Consider the following 22,574-nt stretch of genomic DNA (forward strand, 5'->3'; position numbering starts at 1 on the left):
AAAACTCTTGCGCTCGACACCATCTAGGTCACAACAAAGAAGCCTGAGAGTGTGCCAGAAGGGCTTATTTTCAAATATAAGATTAGTAGTCGAAATAAGCTAACGCGTTATGCAAGACACGTATTTTATAAAACATAGGCATGCTCATCTTCGGGAACATGGCACGATGCCAAACGTTTACCATATAGCAAATCATCCCTGTTTGTTTCTATCAAGGCAACAATGTTGTTGATCTCAATAGCCTCCCTGATCTGATTTTAAGAAGGAACCGCTAGCGCATACGACAAAAGAACAATCCCCCCTCTCCGCCCGCATGTAAGGGAATAAACCGCATGTAAGGGAATAAACTGGAACCCATTTTCCATTGCAGGTACATCATAATAGTCTTTGGTGGTGTCGCGAGTTGTGAAATCGTGATCCCAAGTTTTCTCAAGAATCTCAGCGGTAGCATAATTAATACATATCGTGGTTATAAATGTGGTGAATCTTGTCATCGTAGTTTGGATCAAAATAAGCAACGTAATATTTCTTGGTGCCCACGAAAAGAAAAGCGTAATGACCGAAGTCAGAAGTTCAATCATTTAAATAATCGCGATAGAAGGAGGTCGCAAAACTAAGAGGAATGAAACGAACATCTTTGTATCTTTCCTTCATCTTAAGCAGAAAGTCATAGTTAGTATAAAAATAGTGAATACTACTGGTAATAGTGTTCTTTAATTTTTTATCGAAGCAAAGGAATTCAAGGACTATGGTACAGGAAACTTCAACGTTTGGAAACCCCATCCCCGGCGAATCGAAGCAACCAATATAGCTTCAAAAGGCTGTGAATAATTTTATTTTTTGCAGGAACAACAGGGGCGCCGGGGCAAAATTTCAAAATGGTGGAACGCACTTGTTAGCGATGTACGTGCATACTCCCAAGGCTAATTTTGTTTAGGAAATCCTTTGTTTCGTTACGAATCAGCAACTTATTTTTATATCACTTGCAAGAGGGTGACTTTCTGCTCACTTGAACCAGCAAATTCATCTACTTTAGATTTAGCTAGCCGACAGCATTTCTCAGTAGTTTACACACCAATATAGATTCTAATAACCCTCAATTAAAAATTCTTTTAAATCCAAAAAAACACTTAAAAATTTTTTTAAATTCCAATCAACGCCAAGAACTTAAAAATTCCTAAAAAATAGTCGCGTAGAAAATTCCTAAACTTTTAATAGAATACGTCTTTTAAATTCTTACATAAATAGTCCTACAACTTAAAAATTCGTTAAAAAAAGTCGCGTTGAAAATTCTCAAAACTCTAATAATAGCCACTTATAAAATTCTAATAAACTTTGAAAAAGAGCTCCACTCTAGCAGCAGACTATGATGGAGATGGATACCTCCCTTTTGGAAACTTACTGCGACTCTTGCGGTGGCTTTCATATTGTCCACTGTGAAAACTGTGCTGAACTCCATTGTGCAAATGTGCGTACACAACATCAAGAAATCATTAAATTATGCGTTGTTTGCAGTAATCATCATAGTGAAAAGTGCACGTTTTGTTCTCCATCACATTGACTCTGTAATTGTTGCATTATTCTCGCTGACCTTCATGATTCACCACCGCCAACGGTCGTTCACGCACCTGCTCCCGTTAGGAAGCATCCCAGATTGGATTATAAATCCGCTACGTGCAATATTTGGAGACAAGTCATCTCCTACAAGGGATCTCTCGATTTACATTATCCACAACAAAATGAATCAACGACGGATGAACCGCATTTCTTCACTCAAGGCCAAGGAGTTGGTAACCGACTCCAGCTTTCTCACACTGTGCTAAATACTATTCGAGTGTATAAGTTAAACACTACCAACTATAAATACACTGACATTGGGTTGCTGGAAAAGAATTTATAGGAAACAGGAAGACTTCCCCGGAAGACAATGTATGATTACACAAATGAGATGGCCACGGCTTAACACGATGCCAATGCAAAGGTATCACTGCAGGAGGAGGATTTCCTATAAGTAATCCTGACCTCCCTGTTTAGGTTCGTGAAAAATTGTGATGACTGATCTTGTGTTATTTTTATTTGTGTGGATTGACTTTATGTAAGTAATTAAACTGGCAATGAAAAGGTTAATATAGATAACAATGTAATGACTATTTAATTATTTAACTTTTTGGTTTCTTACATACACATATTTAATGCCTGTAAGAGCATTAAATAAATATATGTAGCAATAAATAATAATAAGATTTATTATTATTATGGGGTAAGTTGATATTTTATATTTATAATTATTTGTGACGCAAATTGATACGTGTATATGTATTCTCTCCGTTCCTTCTGATTTGAGGTAACGTGAGATTAGTTAAAATACGCTTGTGCATAATATGTAGCTTTGGCACATAGATTTTTTGGACCTGGTTTGGTTGTGGACCAAACCAGGAGTTTATATACGGCTGATTGGACGCGAAAGAACGCAGCTTACGTGACCTGAGTCGCAGTTATTTTGGTCCTTCCGAGAATTGACCGTCGCATAACTAATATGCATGCATGCATCTTTCTCTTTGCTTTTCATGAACAAAGTGGATGCATTTACATTGTATGCATGGATGGGTGACACAAAGCGAGAGTATGAGACTCCTGCATAGCGAGTCGAGCAAGTTTCTCGTGCCATCCATCATATACACAAATATGCATTACATACCCAGTACATATGCATTTCCTGCTTACCTTCTCTCATGCAATTTACTTTTACATACTTATACATGCAGTCTCAATTTCCTCACAAGTTATGCATCATATTGATGTACATGTTTTCCTTCCACACTAGCATTCTTAGCACTCCCTAGTAACCATGAATATAACCCTTTTAACCAATTACGAACTACATCTGAAGAATAAGGACATCTTGAGGATGCAAAAATCCAGCTTCGTCTCTCACTATCAACACATCAAACCGAAAGCTAAAACAGAAGGACACTTCAATATAACCTCCCCATGCTACTACAAGCCTAAATTCGTTGTTCATAATTTCACGATTTATAGTGACTAGCATTATTTATAGTGACGGATGCACTAATCAAAATAGGAATGCAATCATGGCGATGGTGTTGCTGGATAACGCAATTATAAGCAGCAAAATCATAACACAAAAGTTCTTGGAAAAGGTACACACTCAAATGGAGGTGGACTCGGTAAACAGTTCAATAGAATGCAACTTGAAGAAAAAACTTATATACTTACCAACTGACTGTATATAACATTGCGTCGAGGCTAGGACGAAACCTTCTCCATACGAAGTACTATATATATTGTAACAACCACTCCCACTTCAAGAACTATTCTTTCAATGAGATGCAGCGTTATTCCAGCATACGACCAGGATAAAACCAGGTGACCCATGTGTAACAGACATTCGACATCTTAAATATAATCCAAGCAGAATTACTGAGTACAAATTTGACTATCAATCTGAGTGGACCAATCTTCCAAAAGATCCAGGACCGCTCCAAAATATTGTATTCCCTGCGCTGGATCATTCCCGTCTACAAATTCCAAAACGAAAATACGATGACCTGCAGGACCTTCTAACTCCACCACAATTTCATGATTATTGTAAAAGTTTGCCCAAACATAAGTAATTATTATTGTTCCGGGGTAATGAACTAGCCAACAGCAAAAGCTATACCCACACAAACTCGTGGACTGCTACCCAATACCCTCAACCCGTCTAAAATACGGGGTATGTTTTGGACACCGTGATAACCCTCATTGCATCCACTAGCAACATCTCATCACTAATTTTCAACCTTACCTTAACAATTTTGAATATTTATAATGCATAGTAAGCCTCATTATGCCTGGAGCTATAAATTACAGCTAGTAAATTTTATTCATGATTTAGTTATACTAGTTGTTGTAACTTATTTATTGCATTTTAGCCAACAGCCTTTGCAGATCATGAATGGTTACATAATATTGATAAGATTATAAAATCGTAAAAAGGTATAAAAGTAGTTATTGGTCAGAACATACTAAATATGTTCTGACCAAGTACATATAATTGTATTAAATTGATAAGTAGCAAATGGAGATAATTATATTTAAATGTATATACATACATTTTTATAGCTTTTTATACCTCTTTTATACCTTTTTACGATTTTATAATCTTATCAATATTATGTAACCATTCATGATCTGCAAAGGCTGTTGGCTAAAATGCAATAAATAAGTTATTATTATTAACTCAATAGTATTAAGTACATTTCCCACAAAAGAAATTTAAACTTGGCACCGTTATCATATTATTCGTAATAAAATGATTTTTTTTTTAGAATTATCTAATTGTGGGGCACGATGGATCCATTTCGTTGCTATGACCTTCTTCCCAACACCGACGGGGCATCCACCTATGCAATTCAATATTTAAATAGAAGAAGATATCACTTTTGAGACACTCATGCAACCAAAAGGGTGAAACCAGTGTCATTAAAATGAGGAGTATCATATTAATTTTTCCAGGCATTGACTAACGCAAACCCGTGTGCCATACATACTTACTCAAATTTTACATTTGGTAACCTTCCTGTGACCTTAGAGGTCAAAATGGGGGTCATCACTAAATTAAATTTCCCTTAAAACTGATGCACATATCTATCTTAAAAGTTAGTTGGTTACCCCTTTGTGAGAGGCAGGTGCAAAAAAAACGCCAATTTATACTCACGTAATATATGAACGTTCCCCGACTTATGTATAAACTTACCGTGTATACTCTCCCAAATGACGGATACGTCTTTTTCGTCGACGTTATTCCAAACAATGGCTGCTCCTTGGGACGGTTGGACTGCCACGCCAAGCCTTGGGAAGACCGTGGCGCCCCCAAAAGCCACATCCGTCATCTAGATAATGTAAGATAAACTAACAAGGGAACATACCGAGGTGTCCAACGAGTTAAGGGTCGACACCTATACCAAAATGACCACAATACATGACTTATTAAACAAACTGAAGGAATTTCCGTGTAAAATTCACTTTTCGTCACGTTGTGACGATATTTGTGACGAGCGCATGACTATCGGGTTGCCAGCGGGATAGGTCGACCGCTAAACAATCAGGTCGAACACAGAGAAGCTTCGTCGTCTTCAGAGATTTCAAATTCTTTCAAATTTTGAAAACATTTTGAAATTGTGAAGAAATTTTGAAGAAATTTTGAAAACATTTTTTAATTTTGAAGATATTTTGAAAATATTTTGAAATTTTGAAAAACTTTTTGAAATTTTGAAGAAATTTCGAAATTTCTAAAAAAATTGAAATTTTTAAAACGTTTCGAAATTTTGAAGAAATTTTGAAAAAAATTAGAGGTGTGTAAGTTATTTGAAATTTGAAATCTCTGAAGAGGACGTGAAGACGACGACGCTTCTCTGTGGTCGACCTGATCGTTCAGCGGTCGACCTCTCCCTCTCTGTCAACCCGATGGTCATGCGCTCGTCACAAATATCGTCACAACGTGACGAAAAGTGAATTTTACACGGAAATTCCTTCAGTTTGTTTAATAAGTCATGTATTGTGGTCATTTTGGTATAGGTGTCGACCCTTAACTCGTTGGACACCTCGGTATGTTCCCTTGTAAATGCGTCGGGATGCGGGTAAACCCGACCCGAAATTCGGGTTCGTAAATTAGCCGGGTAAGGTTTAAAAATGTTCGGACCAACTCACTCAGACATATTTTGTAGCAGTAGCTCACCTACATACTCTCTTAGAAATCCGGTATTAATTACTCGGTAGTACAGAAGTTGTTATTAGGTACTTGGTATTGAAACTATGCATACAGGCCCGCAAAAATTTGATACCGATGTAGTAAAATTTTAATACCAAACTCTTCATTACTACATCAATACGCCGTATTACTTCGCTAGAGTTAGACGGTTTGTTATTAATCTAAAACCCGGATTTTTAAGAGTGTAATCAAGCAATTAACATATTTTACTCCTTGAAATATATACGTATCACTTACGTAAAACATGCAGGTGACCGCTCTGTCCCACTTGAGCACGTCGTTGGTGAAATTTCTCTGCAAATTTTCCTGCATTTTTTTTGTTTGCAAAGCAAAAAAATGAAATTCATAATTTTTTCCATTGGTATTAGATAATTCAAAAAAATATGAAGTTAGGGAATGCTCATATATATATTACGTCATCAAAAAAGTTGATTTGTAGACCACGTCAACTTAAGCTTATCAACACGAGCAAGATAAGCGACTCAAATCGCCCCACCTCATATCTGATGACGTACTACGTTCCCTATGTAGAGCATTTCATAACTTTTCACATTGTGCGATAAATATTTCCTACTCACAGTTTTCACATCCACGTGAATATTGATACTGGATCCGACATAGCCATACTCGGAAATTTGCAAGTCCTCCGACATTCCCGGAGCAAGAAAACCGATCCCGCTCAACATTTCAATATTTTTGAAGATCGGCGCGAGAAATTCAGTCTGTCCCATGTTTACCCGTCTCTTTACAGAATAGAAGGAAATCATGAAAATAAATAACTGCGAAGTTTGGGTAAGTCCGACCCGAAATTTTCCGATCCGGATGGGATTTTTATATCGGAATTAACATGAATCCGATCCGACAATGGCCGATCGAATATTCCAACCCTGGTCGGATTCATGTCATAAAAACAGCCGGGTAATAGAAATCCGGTCGCATCGGAATCATGTGATTGTAAACTGTATTATAACCGGGTATTATCCTGTTGGATCGGATAATACCCGGGTACCAGCCAGGTCAAACGAGCAAATTTGATTGATTACCTGCAGTTTAGTCCTGTACACTCCGCCGATGGGTTTACCACTGACCGGATCGTCTAATAGTGCGTATTGTTTCATATCTTTATTTGTAAAAGTTAGCAACTTTTCAACCCCATTGGTTCCAAGGACGTTGTGGATGAGGCGTAAATTTACCCGGGTATTACCCGTTAATAATTCTACCTTCATGGGGGCAATGCTAAAATAGGGATTCGACCCGGTTTCATACCAGCATTTCAACCTGGCCTTTTCCGTTTCATTCTGTTAATTAGGAATTAAATTATTAATTTACATATTTGAAATTGGGCGGAGGTAAATGCAAATCAGAGGTCGACGCGGGCCAATTTTTCGGCGACTTCGATCCCAAATATACCGTGTCCCAGAGTAAGTTAGACAGTGATCTACGGGGGAGTTCGACTTGGTTGGAATATTTTTATACAAGCTTCGGTGCAAGGTAGGCACTAATCATACCAACCAGTTTTTATGGCGGAGGATTTGTCACAGCCCCTTCTTAGCCTCCAATCCGAAATTCCGCGCCAACATTCAAATTAGCCGTTTTCCACTCGGTTACAAAATGTCCTCGTTGATTTTTCCCCATTAACGCTTGAATTCTTCGTGCTTTTTCGCATTGGAGTTTAGGTTAGAGTGTCTTGTTTTACAGAAGGCCTAAAACTTTTCGTTTGGTCACAATTGAGGGACATTTGAGGGGCTATCTTTTGAAAGGACAAAATCGACTCCTAATGCCCGTAAGTACGGGGTTCAAATTTTGGCGTAATGTGAGGTTAGGAGGTCCGGCCAAAATAAAGTTGCATTCAGATTACATAGTTTCCTTATCCAGAGCTGTGACAGCTTCAAACATTTGTTTTTATTAACGTCTGTATTTATGGTAGATTTTCAAATATAAGGTGGAGAAATGTTGCCAAAACTGCCCGTCCCCCGCCAAACCAGGAATTTTACAGGAAATTTGGTTTTCACTTTAAATTGACGTTAATATTCCACATCTGAGGGGTAGGTGGAGTGAAAAAATTTCAATCCCGGAGTTCCTAATAGATCAACTTTGCCGTAATTATCGTCATAAATAACGATAATTTGTAATGACATTTGTCGACACTCTTCTTTAGATATTTTTTGCACTCTCCTTTTTTGGTCGTTAAAGTACTTTGGGAGACTTAGGAGGAGAGTACGCCAACCTGATAATGACAGATCTTGATGTCCTTTGGATATATGGTAGTACCCCCTCTGAAAGCAAAAAGTGTGAAGCGGTTTGATGCCATGGCCCAATTTACGCCCGTCACACCCCTTTGAAGGCGCGCCCGATGCCAAACTAGCTGCACTAAAAAATTCGCCAAAAATCCAATTTTGTTCGGATTTTCATAATAATTATGTATTTGTGATCCCAGATAGTCCCTTTATCATATTCAGTTGTAAAATTAACTTTTCAGAAATTTTCAATATTTTCGAATATTTCCTGAAAAGGGCATGGCTTGAAAAAATTCAAAATTCCAAAAAAATTCAGATTGATATCTGATATGATAAAGCAACTATGTGGGATCATAAATATGTAACTATTATGAAAATCCGAACAAAATTGGATTTTTGGCGAATTTTTTAGTGCAGCTAGTTTGGCATCCGGCGCGCCTTCAAAGGGGTGTGACGGGCGTAAATTGGGCCATGGCATCAAACCGCTTCACACTTTTTGCTTTCAGAGGGGGTACTACCATATATCCAAAGGACATCAAGATCTGTCATTATCAGGTTGGCGTACTCTCCTCCTTAGTTTATTTTTTCTGTAAGCCTCAGTTTATGAAGTTTAATGTTGCGGAACTAACATTTTGAAATAAGGAGTATCCGAGCAGCGCCACAAATTTACGTGGAAGCTTTAGTGCTGAAAAGTGTTTTTATGCCTTTCAAGTTTTAATTGGTATCTATGAAAAGAGGTGGCCTGAAAATTTATAAAAATTGCACTTTTTGGCATCCTCATACTTCGAAATACAAAGGTAGATTGCGGTTTTGTGGCATCTTTCCGCGTTGAAGTACGACCACGTCATGTTCGAGTCACGTCAAGCGACAATTTTGTAGTTGTGAAAAACTCAATTCGCGAGTTTTTCACTTTGACCCCGATTTCTATTGAATTTTGCCTGTTTAATAAAAAATGCTTTACACCTGCTGAAAGCCCATGAAATTGCGTTTCAAAAAACTAACATTGATGAGCAACTATCTCCACTATTTGCGCAGAATCCCTTATGATCAAACTGTCTAACTTACTCTGGGCCATACCTTATTCGGCGCGCAAAAATGTCGACATCTGATTCAAATTCTTTCGAAAAATATATAATTCCCCTATAATTTAAATCCTACTTGCCTGATAATTACTTCCCGCGCACAGATTAAGCATTGCCAATTCTCCCGGGATATCTCCGGCTACCCCGACCTGCCGAAGTTTAGTTCCTGTCTGCGCGGGTAACGGTTCTTCTGGACGGATTGGTGTCATGAATAACCCGTACCGTTCGAGATCCGTGGCCTCCTCGCGTTCCGACCAGTATGTGTTGTGCTGTCAAGATGAAACCATCATTCACATTAAATTTAAGGGGTCGTCCATAAATTACGTAAGGATGAAATCGCCAGACCCCTTCGCCCCCTTAACATAGGCACGAGGCTTAGACCCTCTCCCCCTCAAGCGTTTCGTAATTTATGGATGGGCCCTAGTTATAATTTAAATTTGCAAATTCAGGAAATTTGGACAAATTTATGCAGCAAATGGTCAAAAATTTTCACTTATTTTTCATAATTACGTCACGTTATGTTTAAGGGTTTCCCGCAAGATGTATGAACCATGACCTTTAGGCCCGTCCATAAATTACGTAACACAAAAATCTCGATTTTGTAGACCCCCCCGCTCCCCCTCTAACATGTGTAACACAGGAACGATATGATTGGAGGCTAAGACGCCCCCTCCCCACCTCTTGCGTTATGTAATTTATGGACGGTTCCCATTAACGTAGACTTAGGTGACTCATCGCCTATGACGTCACAGGCCTAAAAATTACAACATTTTTAATCATTTCTCCGCTCTGATATTTCATTCAAACGTATAAAGCGACACTTTTGTAGAGCAAGTCGTTACTAATTTATTAAAAATATACACTCCAGACTTTGCCACTTTTTGAAGGAGTGTTTGCAGTTTTTGTAAAAAAAGTGAAGACACATAAGACCTCCTGTTAAAGAGGATTCCATTTTAAAAAAACTGGCTTATCGTAATTAACAAAACTCAACGCCATCCTATTTATCAACTTACTTGCTACAGTTGTGTAGCTTTGATTGTCTATACTCGACTTAATTGCCCCAGAAAACAAATTTGAAATTAGAGTAACTATAACGTGGATAGGTATACGCGTATGTAGGTAATGTAAATCTAACACTAATGGACCACCCACCTACTGCGTATTATATTAGACTTTTATGAATTGAATAAAAACATAATAAAAATGATCTTAGAAGATTTAGATATACAATACATAGTGAATGGACGCCCCTTCCAAAACAAAACAAAACACAAAACATATGTTCTGGTGAACAAGAAATACCAGATAAAATGGTTTCGCGCTGTGCTTTTTGCCGTGAGATTTTTTGAGACGATGAGTCACCTAAGTCTACGTTAATACTGCTAGAATTTCTTACGTACCTTAGTGATTGCTTGTTTGAGCAGGTTTGCTACTAAGGACTTGCTTTTTTTACTGGATGCGACCGCCTTCGCCTGGATTAAATACGTAATACCCACATCAACCATTTCCAGATTTTTGGCAAAATTTCCCAGAGCTAGGATTTCCAAGAAGGACAGCGTCATGTTGAAGTCGTGGTGGGCAATTTTTCCACGGCAAAACTAACAATGGAGAGGTGTCAGGTGGTTATCGCCAATGTGGACGGGACTAATTTTAAATTGTTCAGGCCCAGAAATAAGCCCACCCGTATTTTTTCGTTTTCCTGAATGGGCATATTTACGCCCGTGGCGGAATTTTCGAAAAAAATTTCAGCCAAAATCCTGATTTTTAAAAAAGCTGTAACTTTTCGAATTTTAGCCCGATTTCAAAAATTGAATACAATTTGTGTTCAGAATTACTTCCTTGAAAATATAAAAATTCATTTCCAAAAATTTTTTAATTTTCAAAAAATTATCGTTTTTTTCATTTCTAAAAACTCAGAAATGGCATGAAAATATTAAATTTAAAAAAATTTTTGAAAATGAATTTTTATATTTTCAGGGAAGTAATTCTGAACACAAATTGTATTCAATTTTTGAAATCGGGCTATAATTCGAATAGTTACAGCGTTTTTAAAAATCAGGATTTTGGCTGAATTTTTTTTTGAAAATTCCGCCACGGGCGTAAATATGCCCATTCAGGAAAACGAAAAAATACGGATGGGCTTATTTCTGGGCCTGAACAATTTAAAATTAGTCCCGTCCACATTGGCGATAACCACCTGACACCTCCTCATTGTAAGTATGTATCAAGGGTTGAAACAGTTTCATTAATGCACACTCTTAAAAATAGTGATACCCTTTTGAAAAGTAAATGCATTTCGAATTAGAAATTGGGTAAATTGTGTTAAATCAAGAGTAAAGAGTAACGTTAACTTTACCAAAAGTAAAATTTGCACTGGATTTAGTTTAGTTTGCTTAACTTAGAATTCAGAGTGCATCTACTTTTCGAAATAGTTGCATTATTTTTTAGAGACTAAAAATCGCATTTCTAAGAGTGCAGGTATGGGTTTAAGGTGTGACATAAAGTCTAATATTTCTTGGAAATTTATCTCTTCCGTACTTGTTTGATACGTTTCCTGAAGTGTTAACATCCCTTCCGCCGCAAGTTCGACGTCCCGCAGAGAAGGGAGCACTGTTCCCAGAGCGACCTCAAGTTTTCTAATAAGCGCGACTAGTTCGACAGCAAATGTTCCTGTGAAGCATAAATTGAATTTTGAAAATTGAAACAATTAAAATTCGAAGTTACTACATATGTCTCAGATCTTCATCTAAATAAGAGTCGACTAGTTGAGTTTGAACTTGGCGCTTTTTTCACAGTGCCCCAGTCAGGCTTAACCTACTCCAACCCATTTTACGTAGACCATCAAGAGTATAATTTATATAACCAAAAAATAAATTCCCGACATTTTGAGTATTTGTAAATATATGTTAATAAATATAAATGAATAGTCTCACCTTTCCCTTCAGAACACTTTGTGTTCACCTCGCTCAAAACATTTCCCATTCGAAATAAAAGTTTAAAAGCGTAGAATGGGTTGTCCTTATTTCCTTCCACGATATTCTCGACCGGGCACAGGTCCAGATATCTGAGATAATTAAATAATCCTACAAAATCCAATATTTTCTAAACTTCAATATTTCCAAATTCTTACCTTAAAACTAAATCATAACAGGCACCCTCATCCGCACAACTTTTCTCCGAACACGAGGCCACCATGTGCCTCAAAACGGGAACAAATTTATCTTCCTCTTTCCCCAACTTGGTTAAAAGTCGAGGATCCAGGGCGAAGGAGCCAGCCTCAAAGTTTCCCATGGCCAAGGAAAATGATGCGGGTATTAAGAAAAATGGAAAGATTATGAAAGACATGATTCCCACGATTTTTTTAAAAAATAAAGTAAAGATTTTCAGAAAATTTGTATATGTGAAACTAACTATAAAAACTGAACAAATAATCCACTGCTGTAAATTTTGTTACTCATCCATTAGCCTTTGGAGTAACAACTTTCTAATTGTTTTATAAGCTACATACATTTTGCTGCATTGTTCATAAGTAGATCTAAATATAAAACATATACCTCATTGTTCTATAAAATGCTCAATACACAATTAAAAAACACTTTCCCTTCCTTTTAATTTCAATTTCATAAGTAAATATGAGAAGTGCCACATTTTTTAGATATGTTTTCATAATTATTGTGTTCATTATTATTGTGTTCATAATAATTTAATTTTTTCTTAATCTTTAGATTTTGGTCTAATTAGAAGGTTTTAACACTGTAATATTAGTAATAAATTTATTCATGTGGGTTCATATTCATTAAAATAAAATAAGTACAATAAAATGTATGTTCGAAAAATATGTCTCACAAACATGCATGTTGGTTAATGTTTGACTCGTATTATTTTGCAAAATTTGCCAAAATAAGTCATAAATTAGGAATCATGGACATTAGAATGCATACATATTTAAATGCTAGAACATTTTTGTTTCAATTTTTTTCACGTGCTTTGAGACCGTTCATAAAGTACGAAACTTGAGAGAAAAGAGGGGAGGGGTTTATAACTCATGAACATAACTTATGAACGGTCAGCCTGCCAGGATTATTTGACCATGTACCTTCCAAAGGTTCCGTATGAGGAAGGGACGACTTGCCCAAAGGCAAAGACTAATTATGTCAATTGCACATTTATAGTTCACCGTTACTTCTACGTATCCTAAAATTTAATGCATTTATTACAGAGTTGGATATTTCGGGATGTACTCGAAGAAAAAATGGAAAGGTTTCCATTCCTCAAAATTATATTGCGTAATAAAGATAGTCGAAAATTCAAGTTGAAAGCATTTTGAATGTGCATATTTTCAGGTTTTTGACCACATACATGCATATTTTGCAGAATTTATGTACATGCATATCCGCTCTCTACACATGAGTAGTTCACACGCATGAGCTGAACAGATACATAATCAACCCTACATAGAAATAAATACTGACGGCTCAGAGAATTTTTTCGTGGGTCAGTTTAGCCATAAAATTTGATACAACTGCAAGTATCCAAAAATGAGGGAAAAAATCTTCATTGCCTTAACACTACTATTACAGATAATCGTTGTGACTAGTTTTTCCGGTAAGTTACACATATTTACATATTCACATAAATGAATTGGGGATGAGTTGGCCTTAAATGCACCACAAAAAGTCACCAACTCGCGAAAATTAAATGTTTTAAACCTCCAGATAAATTCTTGAGTTGGAAAAATATCGAACCGAACCGAATTCAAATATTTCAGCTGAAAAATATCCACCCGAACCGAGTCTGAATATTTCGCTTAAAAAATATCCGAACAGATCCGAAAGATTCCGGTTCCGTTCGGATCGGATGGACGCTTTATCCAAAATTCGGATAACCAACTCAACTCTAGCATCAACTCATCATCAACTCAACCGCAACACTATACTTATAAATATTTGTAGCTACAACGTCTGGATCCCACGTGACTGACGTGACAAGCAAATCGCCACCCTCTACGGTGACCTATGGGCCTGGTCGGATCCAGTTATGGCCTGAAGATCCAATCGACAGCTGGATCTTGTCCACGTTCTTTACCATCATCTATGAAATCGTGGCGGTGGTCGGATTGACGATCTACTTTTCGATGAAGCTTTACAACTCTATGGTTCACGCGTACGATATTTTTACAAGAAAAAGCATTGAAGACGGGAAAGGTGAGATTTTTTGACATTTTTTGCATGGAAAAATTTAGTTTTCATTCAAAATTTAAAACATATTGCAGATGAAGAAACTCGACGACAACCTCGCCGCAAAAAGGAAGGACCGGATTTTACCCCAGACCAAGTTTTTTACAAAGAGAAATATTTAACTTTCCTCTCGCAAAAATATCCAAACATTTCCCGACCAGTCACACAGCCAGATTTTTATTACCAGATTCCCAAATTTTTACCCACATCAATATCATCTACAAATTATGTGAATTGAATGGTAACAAAAAAATAAAGTTTGAATAAATTTCCAGAAGCAAGAAAAAATTGAGCATACTCGTGAAGGATTTAGCATTAGCTTTGCAACTCATTTCGCACTCTAAATAAAAACTGATCACTCTAAATAAAAATTTATATATCAACGCTGTGCAAAATGTGTTTAACCGTTGCGCGTTGGATGAGTTTGAACCGAATTTTTATGTCATCCTCTTTTTTGCAGATACATACTCAACCTTTAGAAAATTTTACAAAACCTGTATCCATTTAGAGTGTCGACATATGTACATAATCAGTACGATATTTATTAAAGATTTCACATTTCCTAATTTCTTGCAGGTATTAATAGTGTTTGTTTTCATGGGAAAACAATTCCGTCAATATTGTTATGTACAGAGGCCATTCAAGGGAAAAATAAGTGCCTTGTGATTCCTGTTCTTAGCTTGAGCATTGGTTTCATTCTGAGGATGAGTGGGGTCACAGCTTTCAGGACCATCAAAAACAATAGAAAAGTTTCCGAAACTTCTATCGGCTTATATGAAATTTTGTGTACTGGTCAGAAATTGAAGTGTACACTTATTTTGATGCGTGGAACTTGTCTCGTGGCTTCAAAATAAGCCGTTTAATTTACCGTTATTTTTTCCGTTGACGAGAGACAAAAAATATTTAATACGTATGTAGACCGTCCTCTTTATAAATTTACGTACATAGGTATGTATGCAGCCCACTTTAAGAGGGTCGGAAGTCTTAAGCGTTCCCAAATTATTTCCTTAGTCAGTTTCCCTGTAAAATTTGATTTGTCCTCAACAGAGTTTACAGAAGGTAACGGGTAAAAACTACGTATTTACATACTTTCTATTGTTGCATAATACACTCTAAAAAATAATGTTGTCATTTTAAAAATTAAATAAGTGCACTCTAAATTTTATAGTACGTAAGTGGTATAAAATACAGAGAAAACTTTCCTCTGTATTAAGTCAATGATACTCTGGATTTACCTAATTTAGAATTCAGGGTGATTTACTTCTCAAAAGAATAACAATATTTTTAAGCGTGTGGGTAAAAATCAGAGTTGAGTAGGTTGAGGCATTGTCTCCCATCAATCTGAACCGAATCCCAATTTTTCGGGTAAAAAAATATCCAACCAAACCTAACCGAATTATTCGGCTCGGACAAACACTTCATCCGAAAGTCAGAGAACCGACTCAACTCTGGTCAAAATTATGGTAAAATAGGTCGTATTTTTTTTACTTTATATTATTATTAAATATTAAATTATCATTTATTAAACTATCAATTAAATTATCATACCACACAAACTACATATTTTTTATATTTTTTATATCATTCCCAATTTACAAAAACATCCTAATTTTTTCTACGTTGTCAGATTCAAATTTTTTAGAAATGGGAGGAAAATTCCTCATCGCGATAACATTTCTAATCGCCGCAGTGACTGGCTGACAAAGCGCCATCCGAGCTGACTTCTCGGACCACAGAGGCTGCACCGGTCCCACAATTATCATGGGTAATGCTTCTCGAAATGGTGGCAATGCTGGGATCAATCGGGATGTGTTTTGTAATGATTTTCAGCATGATTACCGGGACCCAAAATTTGTTGGCGGAACGAGCACAAGGTAAAATTTAAGATTTTTATGTTTATTTCAGCATTCAAAAATCCGCCTAAAATAAAAAAAATGCGGATTTGTTACAAAGTAAATACGTGTCGGAAAAGGGTTAAATTTTACAATTAGACCCGAGAGCAGAATAACTTACATTTATCAAAATATTTTTAAATGTAAACGTGTAAGTTTTCGCAAAAATTAATAGAAAACTTGAAAACTAGACGTTGACAAGTCCATAGAGCTACGAAATTTTTGGATTATGAAAATATTTCAAAATTAAGCATCTTATCATTGGGGGTATTTATTACGAATTTGTTAGCGGGGTTAGCAAAGCACAAAGCTTGCAATTTTGTAAAAAACTTGGTTTGAAAATTCATTCCTGAACTTGCACATAAATATCTCCAAAGCTAGTAAATAAAGGGTGTTGATTTAATTCGTTCAAATTTTTGCTAAATATTCGAAAATTTGAAACTCTAAACCGGAAAAAACTTGGGTTCATGATTAAGACTTATCTTCATTCTAGGTATGATTAAATTTCGAAGAAAAATATCAACTTTTTTTAAAGTTATGGTTTGAGTCCATAAAAAAGCTAGCATCTGGACGAAGTAAATCAACACCCTGTTCGAATTTTTTCAAAATTATGATGCGATGCAAAATTATAACGAGAACCCCCAATTTTTAGGAGCCAAATCTTCAAAATTTTTACCGTTACAAAACAAACATATATTTATTGCAGCTCAAAAAACTAAAAAAGAAGAACAAACCCCTCTCGAAACAAAGGATCTGAATTTCACAAATCTAGAAATTTTTGCCCAAGAGAAGTTGTACCTCTTGCAAAAATCCCAAGTTGCTGCACAGAAAATTCTTCACTACTACCCAACTGCCAACTTTTCTCACCTAATAACTAACCTAACTGATGCATCAGTTACAAATTATGCTAAACTTTAACGGAAAATATGGTTGAAATAAATTTTAGAAAAATATTTAAATGTGACATCTCAATTTTTTAATAAACCAATTTTTCGAGTGCAAATGTGCACTCTTAAAAATCTGGTGTACTTAGTCATAGGCTGGTATTGATTTCTCGGTATTAAAATTACTTCTGAATTGTATTAAAATTATGGATGTCCGTAAACAAATTTCCATCGACATTGTTAATTTATAAATTTTAACCGAGCTAATTATTTACTACACGGCATTACCAATTTGGTAATATCATAAATACCTACATGGAAACCGCTCGGTAATATATTTATACCGAATTTCTAAACGTGCACTTTCAAATCATGCAAACTAAAAGCTGTATGCAAATTTTTGCGTAACGGTGACAAGGTGACGAATCCGTTAATAATAAATATGACGTGAAAGTGATAACCATATCGGGAAAATTCATTCCATATCAGAAAATCACACATCCTTCAATATTTGCATACATTTCGCATTGCAGGAACGGGTTGTCATAGCAACCACTCACATTAAACAGAAGTTACGTATGTATGCATGCATACATACAAATGTCTCACTAACTAAACAATTCCGTTAACACGGACCAGCTCACATCCACTTTATACAAAAAAGCTTTCTCTATTTCAATCCCAGCTGGCTGGTTTTTACGTATTTAGTCAGCAGATTCATTCATAAGTTTGAACTTTATACAAAAAATAGCACATTTATTTGTAAACTTTATACAAAAATTGATGTGATACAAGAAATATTGGTACTTATTTCCCTACTGTGTTCATTCATAGATACGTTTAAGTTGTTTAAACAAGCAAAACTTTTGCATACAAATTTTGCAAATTAAAAAAACACACGTGTACAATATTGTGAAACATAGTTTTCTGGAAACATACATACACATGAATGTAGATTAATAATTTTTGTTACACAAATTTAAGTCACAAAAACTGCAAAATGTATTCGCAAAATCCTCAAGCGCAGAATTTTTACCAAATCAGAGCCACCTGTGCCCAATATGGGACGCTATTTGAGGACAACGAATTCCCACCGGTCAACCGGTCACTTTACGTTTCCGGGGCGGACAGACATCTCAGCCGCGTGGGGCCTGTCACGTGGAAACGGCCTTTCGTAAGTGATGCTAATTTGCATAATGGGTGTGATTATAAATAGATTCGTAAACTCGTGACCCTAAATAGCATGACTTGAGTCGCATTGCATGATTGCATGAATGATCTGCAAATAATTTACCAATTTATGTAAAAAATTTGGCACGACTTAACGCCAAATAATTTAATTTGCGGGTTTTTTAGGAGTTGTCCAACCAACCAAAATTTTACGCGGATGGCGTCTCTCGTCACGACGTGATTCAAGGCGAATTAGGAAATTGCTGGTATAAATAACATGGCTTGCGACAAATACATTTATGCATAGATAATTTGCATAACTATTTACATAATTAATTAATTATGCAAAAAATGTGGACAGGTTCATCGCCGCCGTCAGCAATCTTACCCTTCACCAAAATCTATTTGTTCAAGTCGTCCCACAAGACAACACTTTCGAACGGGGCCAGTACTGCGGAGCGTTCCATTTCCGGTATTAAAATCCTCGTGGCAAAATTTTTACCAATTTTTGTTCAGAAATCTCGCCAAGTTTTTCTTTTTAAATAATTCTAAAAATCTCGCGCGTCCAAACTTTACCAAATTTGTCTTCGTAAATTTCATCAGGGTCCTCTAAAAATTCTAAAAATCCCGTGTCAAAAGTTTTCAACTTTTTTGTTCGCAAATTTCGCCAGGTTATTTTATTTATAAAATTAAAAAGACGTGTCCAAACGTTACAATTTTTTCTTCACAAATTTCGTATTATAAAACTTCACGTGGTCGAACTTTACCAATCTTTTTCTTAAAAAACTAAAACCAAAATTGTGAAAATTTTCAGATTTTGGACTTTCGGACGCTGGGTCGAAATCGTAATTGATGACCGGCTCCCATGCAATTCTCGGGGTCAGTTGCTCTTCATGCAGTCGCAGGACAAGTCGGAATTCTGGTCGTGTTTGTTGGAAAAGGCGTACGCCAAATTTCACGGGTCGTACGAATCCCTCAGCGGCGGGATCGCGTCCGAAGCGATGCAAGATTTCAGCGGGGGGATTATTGAGATGATCGATATTCAGGAGACCCAGTGGAACAACGTGAACAATCAGTCGGAACTCTTTAGTGTGATGAGCAAGGCACAGGATCGCGCTTCGCTGATGACCTGCGCGCTACACGTGAGACAAAAATTTGCAAAAAAAAAATCCGAAAATGTTTTACTTGCCAAAATCATTAAAAAAAGGAAAATCAAAAATTCTAGAGTTTTCCATATCTCCAGAATTTCCATCAAGTAAAATTACAAGATTTCCTTTCAAAATTTTGACATAATCAGTTTGATAATTTTTTTAAACTGACCGGCTCTTAATTGTTTAATCGCCTAAATAATTTTCAAAGTTCCGCATTAATACAAATGTTTCTCAAAAATGCGAAACAGATCACAAAATTTGCGAAATTATTATTATCCCAACTTTTGAAGTTCGTAACTTTATGACGTAAAATAATATCGCAAACTCCAACACGATTTTAGAATTTTGAAAACCAAAATTTGTTAAAATTGCTTATACTAATTTCACTTTTGAACTTTGTAGATTAAAAGAATTTCCAAAAAATTAAAAAAAAATAAGTTTCCCAAAAATAATTAATTCTCTCTTCTTTTCCAGAATCAAGCCGGCCGGATCGGCGAAACCCGCACTGGCCAAGGTCTCGTTGCCGGGCACGCCTACTCGATCACGGGCGTATGCGAGGTGTCCGTCTATAACGGAGCGCAGATCGCGCAACTCGTCCGGATTCGAAACCCGTGGGGCGACTTTGAATGGAACGGGGCATGGAGCGACTCTTCCCGCGAGTGGAGCAGCGTCGACGCGGGAACCAAAGCCCGGCTCGGACTGGTCAAACGAAACGATGGCGAATTTTGGATGAACGTAGACGATTTCCAAGACCATTTTCACCGCCTCGAAATATGCCACTTGTCCCCCGATCCGGTCAACGATGTCAAACTGAGCAATCCCGCGCAGCAGAATTTCATCCCCTGGAAACGGATGGCGTTCGAGGGGGCCTGGATTCCCGGACAGTCGGCGGGCGGGTGCATGAATCACAGTAAGAAATAGGACAAGAGAAGTGCAGATGTTTGTAGCCCTATAATTTTTGCAAATTGTTTTTTTGCACAATTCGTCCAAAATGTTTGAACAGATTTTATTGATCATTCTAAATTTGCAAACATGATTTACATAGGTAGAATTTGCGTACGGATGCCATAAATATGACAATAGCATCTTAAACAAGAGATACTCAAATTCGCAATTGAATTTTCCAGCTGCATTTTTTTGTGAACTTCGTTTTTTTGCTAACGCTGCTAATTATGTCAACTCGTAATGAAAACCTCTAATGTTGTGATGCTTAATTTTGCAGTATTTTCGTAGTCCAAAACTTTTTGGTTTTGTGGTTATTTTGAATTTATCCACATTTAATTTCTGATTTTCTATTAATTTTCAAAAAGTTCTCATTAAAAAACCACGATGTAAATTGTTTTGCACTCAAATCTAAAATTTCAATATTTTTTTACCCCTTTTCAGACACGTTTGCGACCAATCCGCAATATTTTTTTGACTTTACGGCGTCGAGCGTGGACGGTTCTGCAGACAAATGCACGGTCGTGGTCAGCCTCATCCAGCAGACGGCTAGTCGTTCCTACACGAGGAAAGAAGGCTTAGGAAAATCCTGTATCGGATTCAGAATGTTTCGGGTAAATTAAATATAAAGTTTTTCAACATTTTGAAAAATGGTTAACAAAATTTTACAAAATTACGAAACCCCAGCGATTCGATGTAAAAAAAACTTTACTCAAAATGTTTAAATCATTTTGTAAAAACTTGTACATTTTACGAATTGAAAAATTTTATAAATTTTCCATATAAAAATATTTTTACATAATTCACGCAGTCCTTCGTAACTTTATAAAATCCGGTCGTTCTGTTAAAAAATTTGCAGGACAAACCCTTAGAAAATAAAAATATGCCCTTGATCTGTGTAAATTTAAAACAATTTGTAGACTAATTTTCCCTGAAAAAATTTCTAAAAGGTTACAAAGTTTAGCGTGAATTGACTTAAAATTGTATTTTTCATTTTTTTCAGATCCCACGCTACACCGGCCTCATGGACATGTCTTTTTTCAAACGGGAACGCTCCCTGAGTTCCGGTTCGTACATCAATTCTCGCGAAATATCGGCGCGCTTTGAAGTCGCGACGGGCACCTATGTCATCGTCCCCTCCACCTTCGAACCCAACATGGGCGGGAACTTCCTCCTCCGAATTTTTTCCGAACCACCCGCCCCGCAAATGGCGCCACAACAAGCCTACCCGCACCCTCAACAGCAACAATGGGGCGCGCCCCCGCAGGTTCAGTATGCGCATGCGCCACCCCAGGCTCCTTACGCTCCCCCGCCCTACGCCGCCGCACAATATCCACCCGCCCAACAAAACATGATGGGCGGCTACCCTCCCTCGTACGGCGTACCTCCAGCGCAACCACTCCCACCAACGGGACCACCACCCGGGGCGGGACCCGGATTCGGGTGGAACTTATAAAACGGGAATCAATTTCAATATTTAAAACTGGAAACTTAAAATAGATCGGGTTAAATTATGGGAAAAAAATTATTTAAAATGTGATTATAATTTATGTATTTATAACTTATTTTACTGGGAATCAATTTCGATATTCACAATCGAAATATTGAGACAAATATGGAGACAATCTGGTTGAGATATTATTTAATTGTAATTTATTCACTGACAAATTTTAAATCACGGTTTATTCCGAATATTAATAAAACAATGCTCCTTAGGCTTACTAAATACGTCACTACATACATACGTTTGTGTTCGTATGAAATTTATTTACATACCTTCGAAATTAAGAAATTTGCAAAAACCAAAGATTTACAAATTTATGTATTGGGTTATTCATACGGAAAGTAATCCCTTTGTGTGATGTCAAATAATTACAAAATACTGTTATTAATTAATTTCTAACTAATCCTGACACGTTCCATGAAGTCTAAAATATTTTCCTCTGATTTTTCTTCATTAAAAACTGGAGAAAAATCAGTACAAATGCCTAAATCATGAATCAACAGTGCTGGCAGAAGTTGGAAATCCAGGAAAATCCTATCATTAATAACCCCTCCCCCCCTTATCTCACAATGAAAATGTCCCCATATGCTCCCCGACCCCCCAAACTTTCGCCGCCCCTTTGAACCAAGTTAGTCTATCGGCACACTCACGTCAACTTTTTTATGTAAATATGTATGTACATATTTTGCCTTTATCACGTGG

At 36.7% G+C, this 22,574-nt stretch overlaps 2 protein-coding genes across 2 annotated transcripts; one reads left to right on the forward strand and one right to left on the reverse strand.

Annotated features, from left to right (window-relative positions):
- Positions 1–4,187: 4,187 nt before the first annotated feature.
- LOC110855235 (prolyl 4-hydroxylase subunit alpha-1) lies at positions 4,188–10,654 on the reverse strand. Its single transcript, XM_022103652.1, has 6 exons — positions 10,493–10,654; positions 9,173–9,361; positions 6,817–7,071; positions 6,352–6,516; positions 4,760–4,895; positions 4,188–4,210 (listed from the first exon to the last, which is right to left on the reverse strand). The coding sequence occupies exons 1-6, from the start codon at positions 10,652–10,654 to the stop codon at positions 4,188–4,190; spliced, it is 930 nt and encodes a 309-aa protein (XP_021959344.1).
- A 7,103-nt stretch (positions 10,655–17,757) lies between these two features.
- Positions 17,758–22,110, forward strand: LOC110855295 (calpain-9). Its single transcript, XM_022103715.2, has 7 exons — positions 17,758–18,279; positions 18,462–18,541; positions 18,637–18,747; positions 19,090–19,417; positions 19,901–20,336; positions 20,813–20,982; positions 21,372–22,110. The coding sequence occupies exons 1-7, from the start codon at positions 18,106–18,108 to the stop codon at positions 21,822–21,824; spliced, it is 1,752 nt and encodes a 583-aa protein (XP_021959407.1). The 5' UTR covers positions 17,758–18,105; the 3' UTR covers positions 21,825–22,110.
- The last annotated feature ends 464 nt before the right edge of the window (positions 22,111–22,574 follow it).

This window comes from Folsomia candida, unplaced genomic scaffold, assembly GCF_002217175.1.
Source record: "Folsomia candida strain VU population unplaced genomic scaffold, ASM221717v1 Fcan01_Sc012, whole genome shotgun sequence".
NCBI classification, from domain to species: Eukaryota; Metazoa; Arthropoda; class Collembola; order Entomobryomorpha; family Isotomidae; genus Folsomia; species Folsomia candida.

Excerpts from the sequence above, each read along its gene's own strand:
- LOC110855235 (XM_022103652.1), bottom strand. The coding sequence starts at position 10,654 with ATGACGCTGTCCTTCTTGGAAATCCTAGCTCTGGGAAATTTTGCCAAA. Across the intron at positions 9,362-10,492 it reads TCAAACAAGCAATCACTAAG|CACAACACATACTGGTCGGA; the intron begins GTACGTAAGAAA and ends TCATCTTGACAG. Across the intron at positions 6,517-6,816 it reads TGTACAGGACTAAACTGCAG|AGACGGGTAAACATGGGACA; the intron begins GTAATCAATCAA and ends TATTCTGTAAAG.
- LOC110855295 (XM_022103715.2), top strand. The coding sequence starts at position 18,106 with ATGTATTCGCAAAATCCTCAAGCGCAGAATTTTTACCAAATCAGAGCC. Across the intron at positions 19,418-19,900 it reads TGATGACCTGCGCGCTACAC|AATCAAGCCGGCCGGATCGG; the intron begins GTGAGACAAAAA and ends CTTCTTTTCCAG. Across the intron at positions 20,983-21,371 it reads TCGGATTCAGAATGTTTCGG|ATCCCACGCTACACCGGCCT; the intron begins GTAAATTAAATA and ends CATTTTTTTCAG.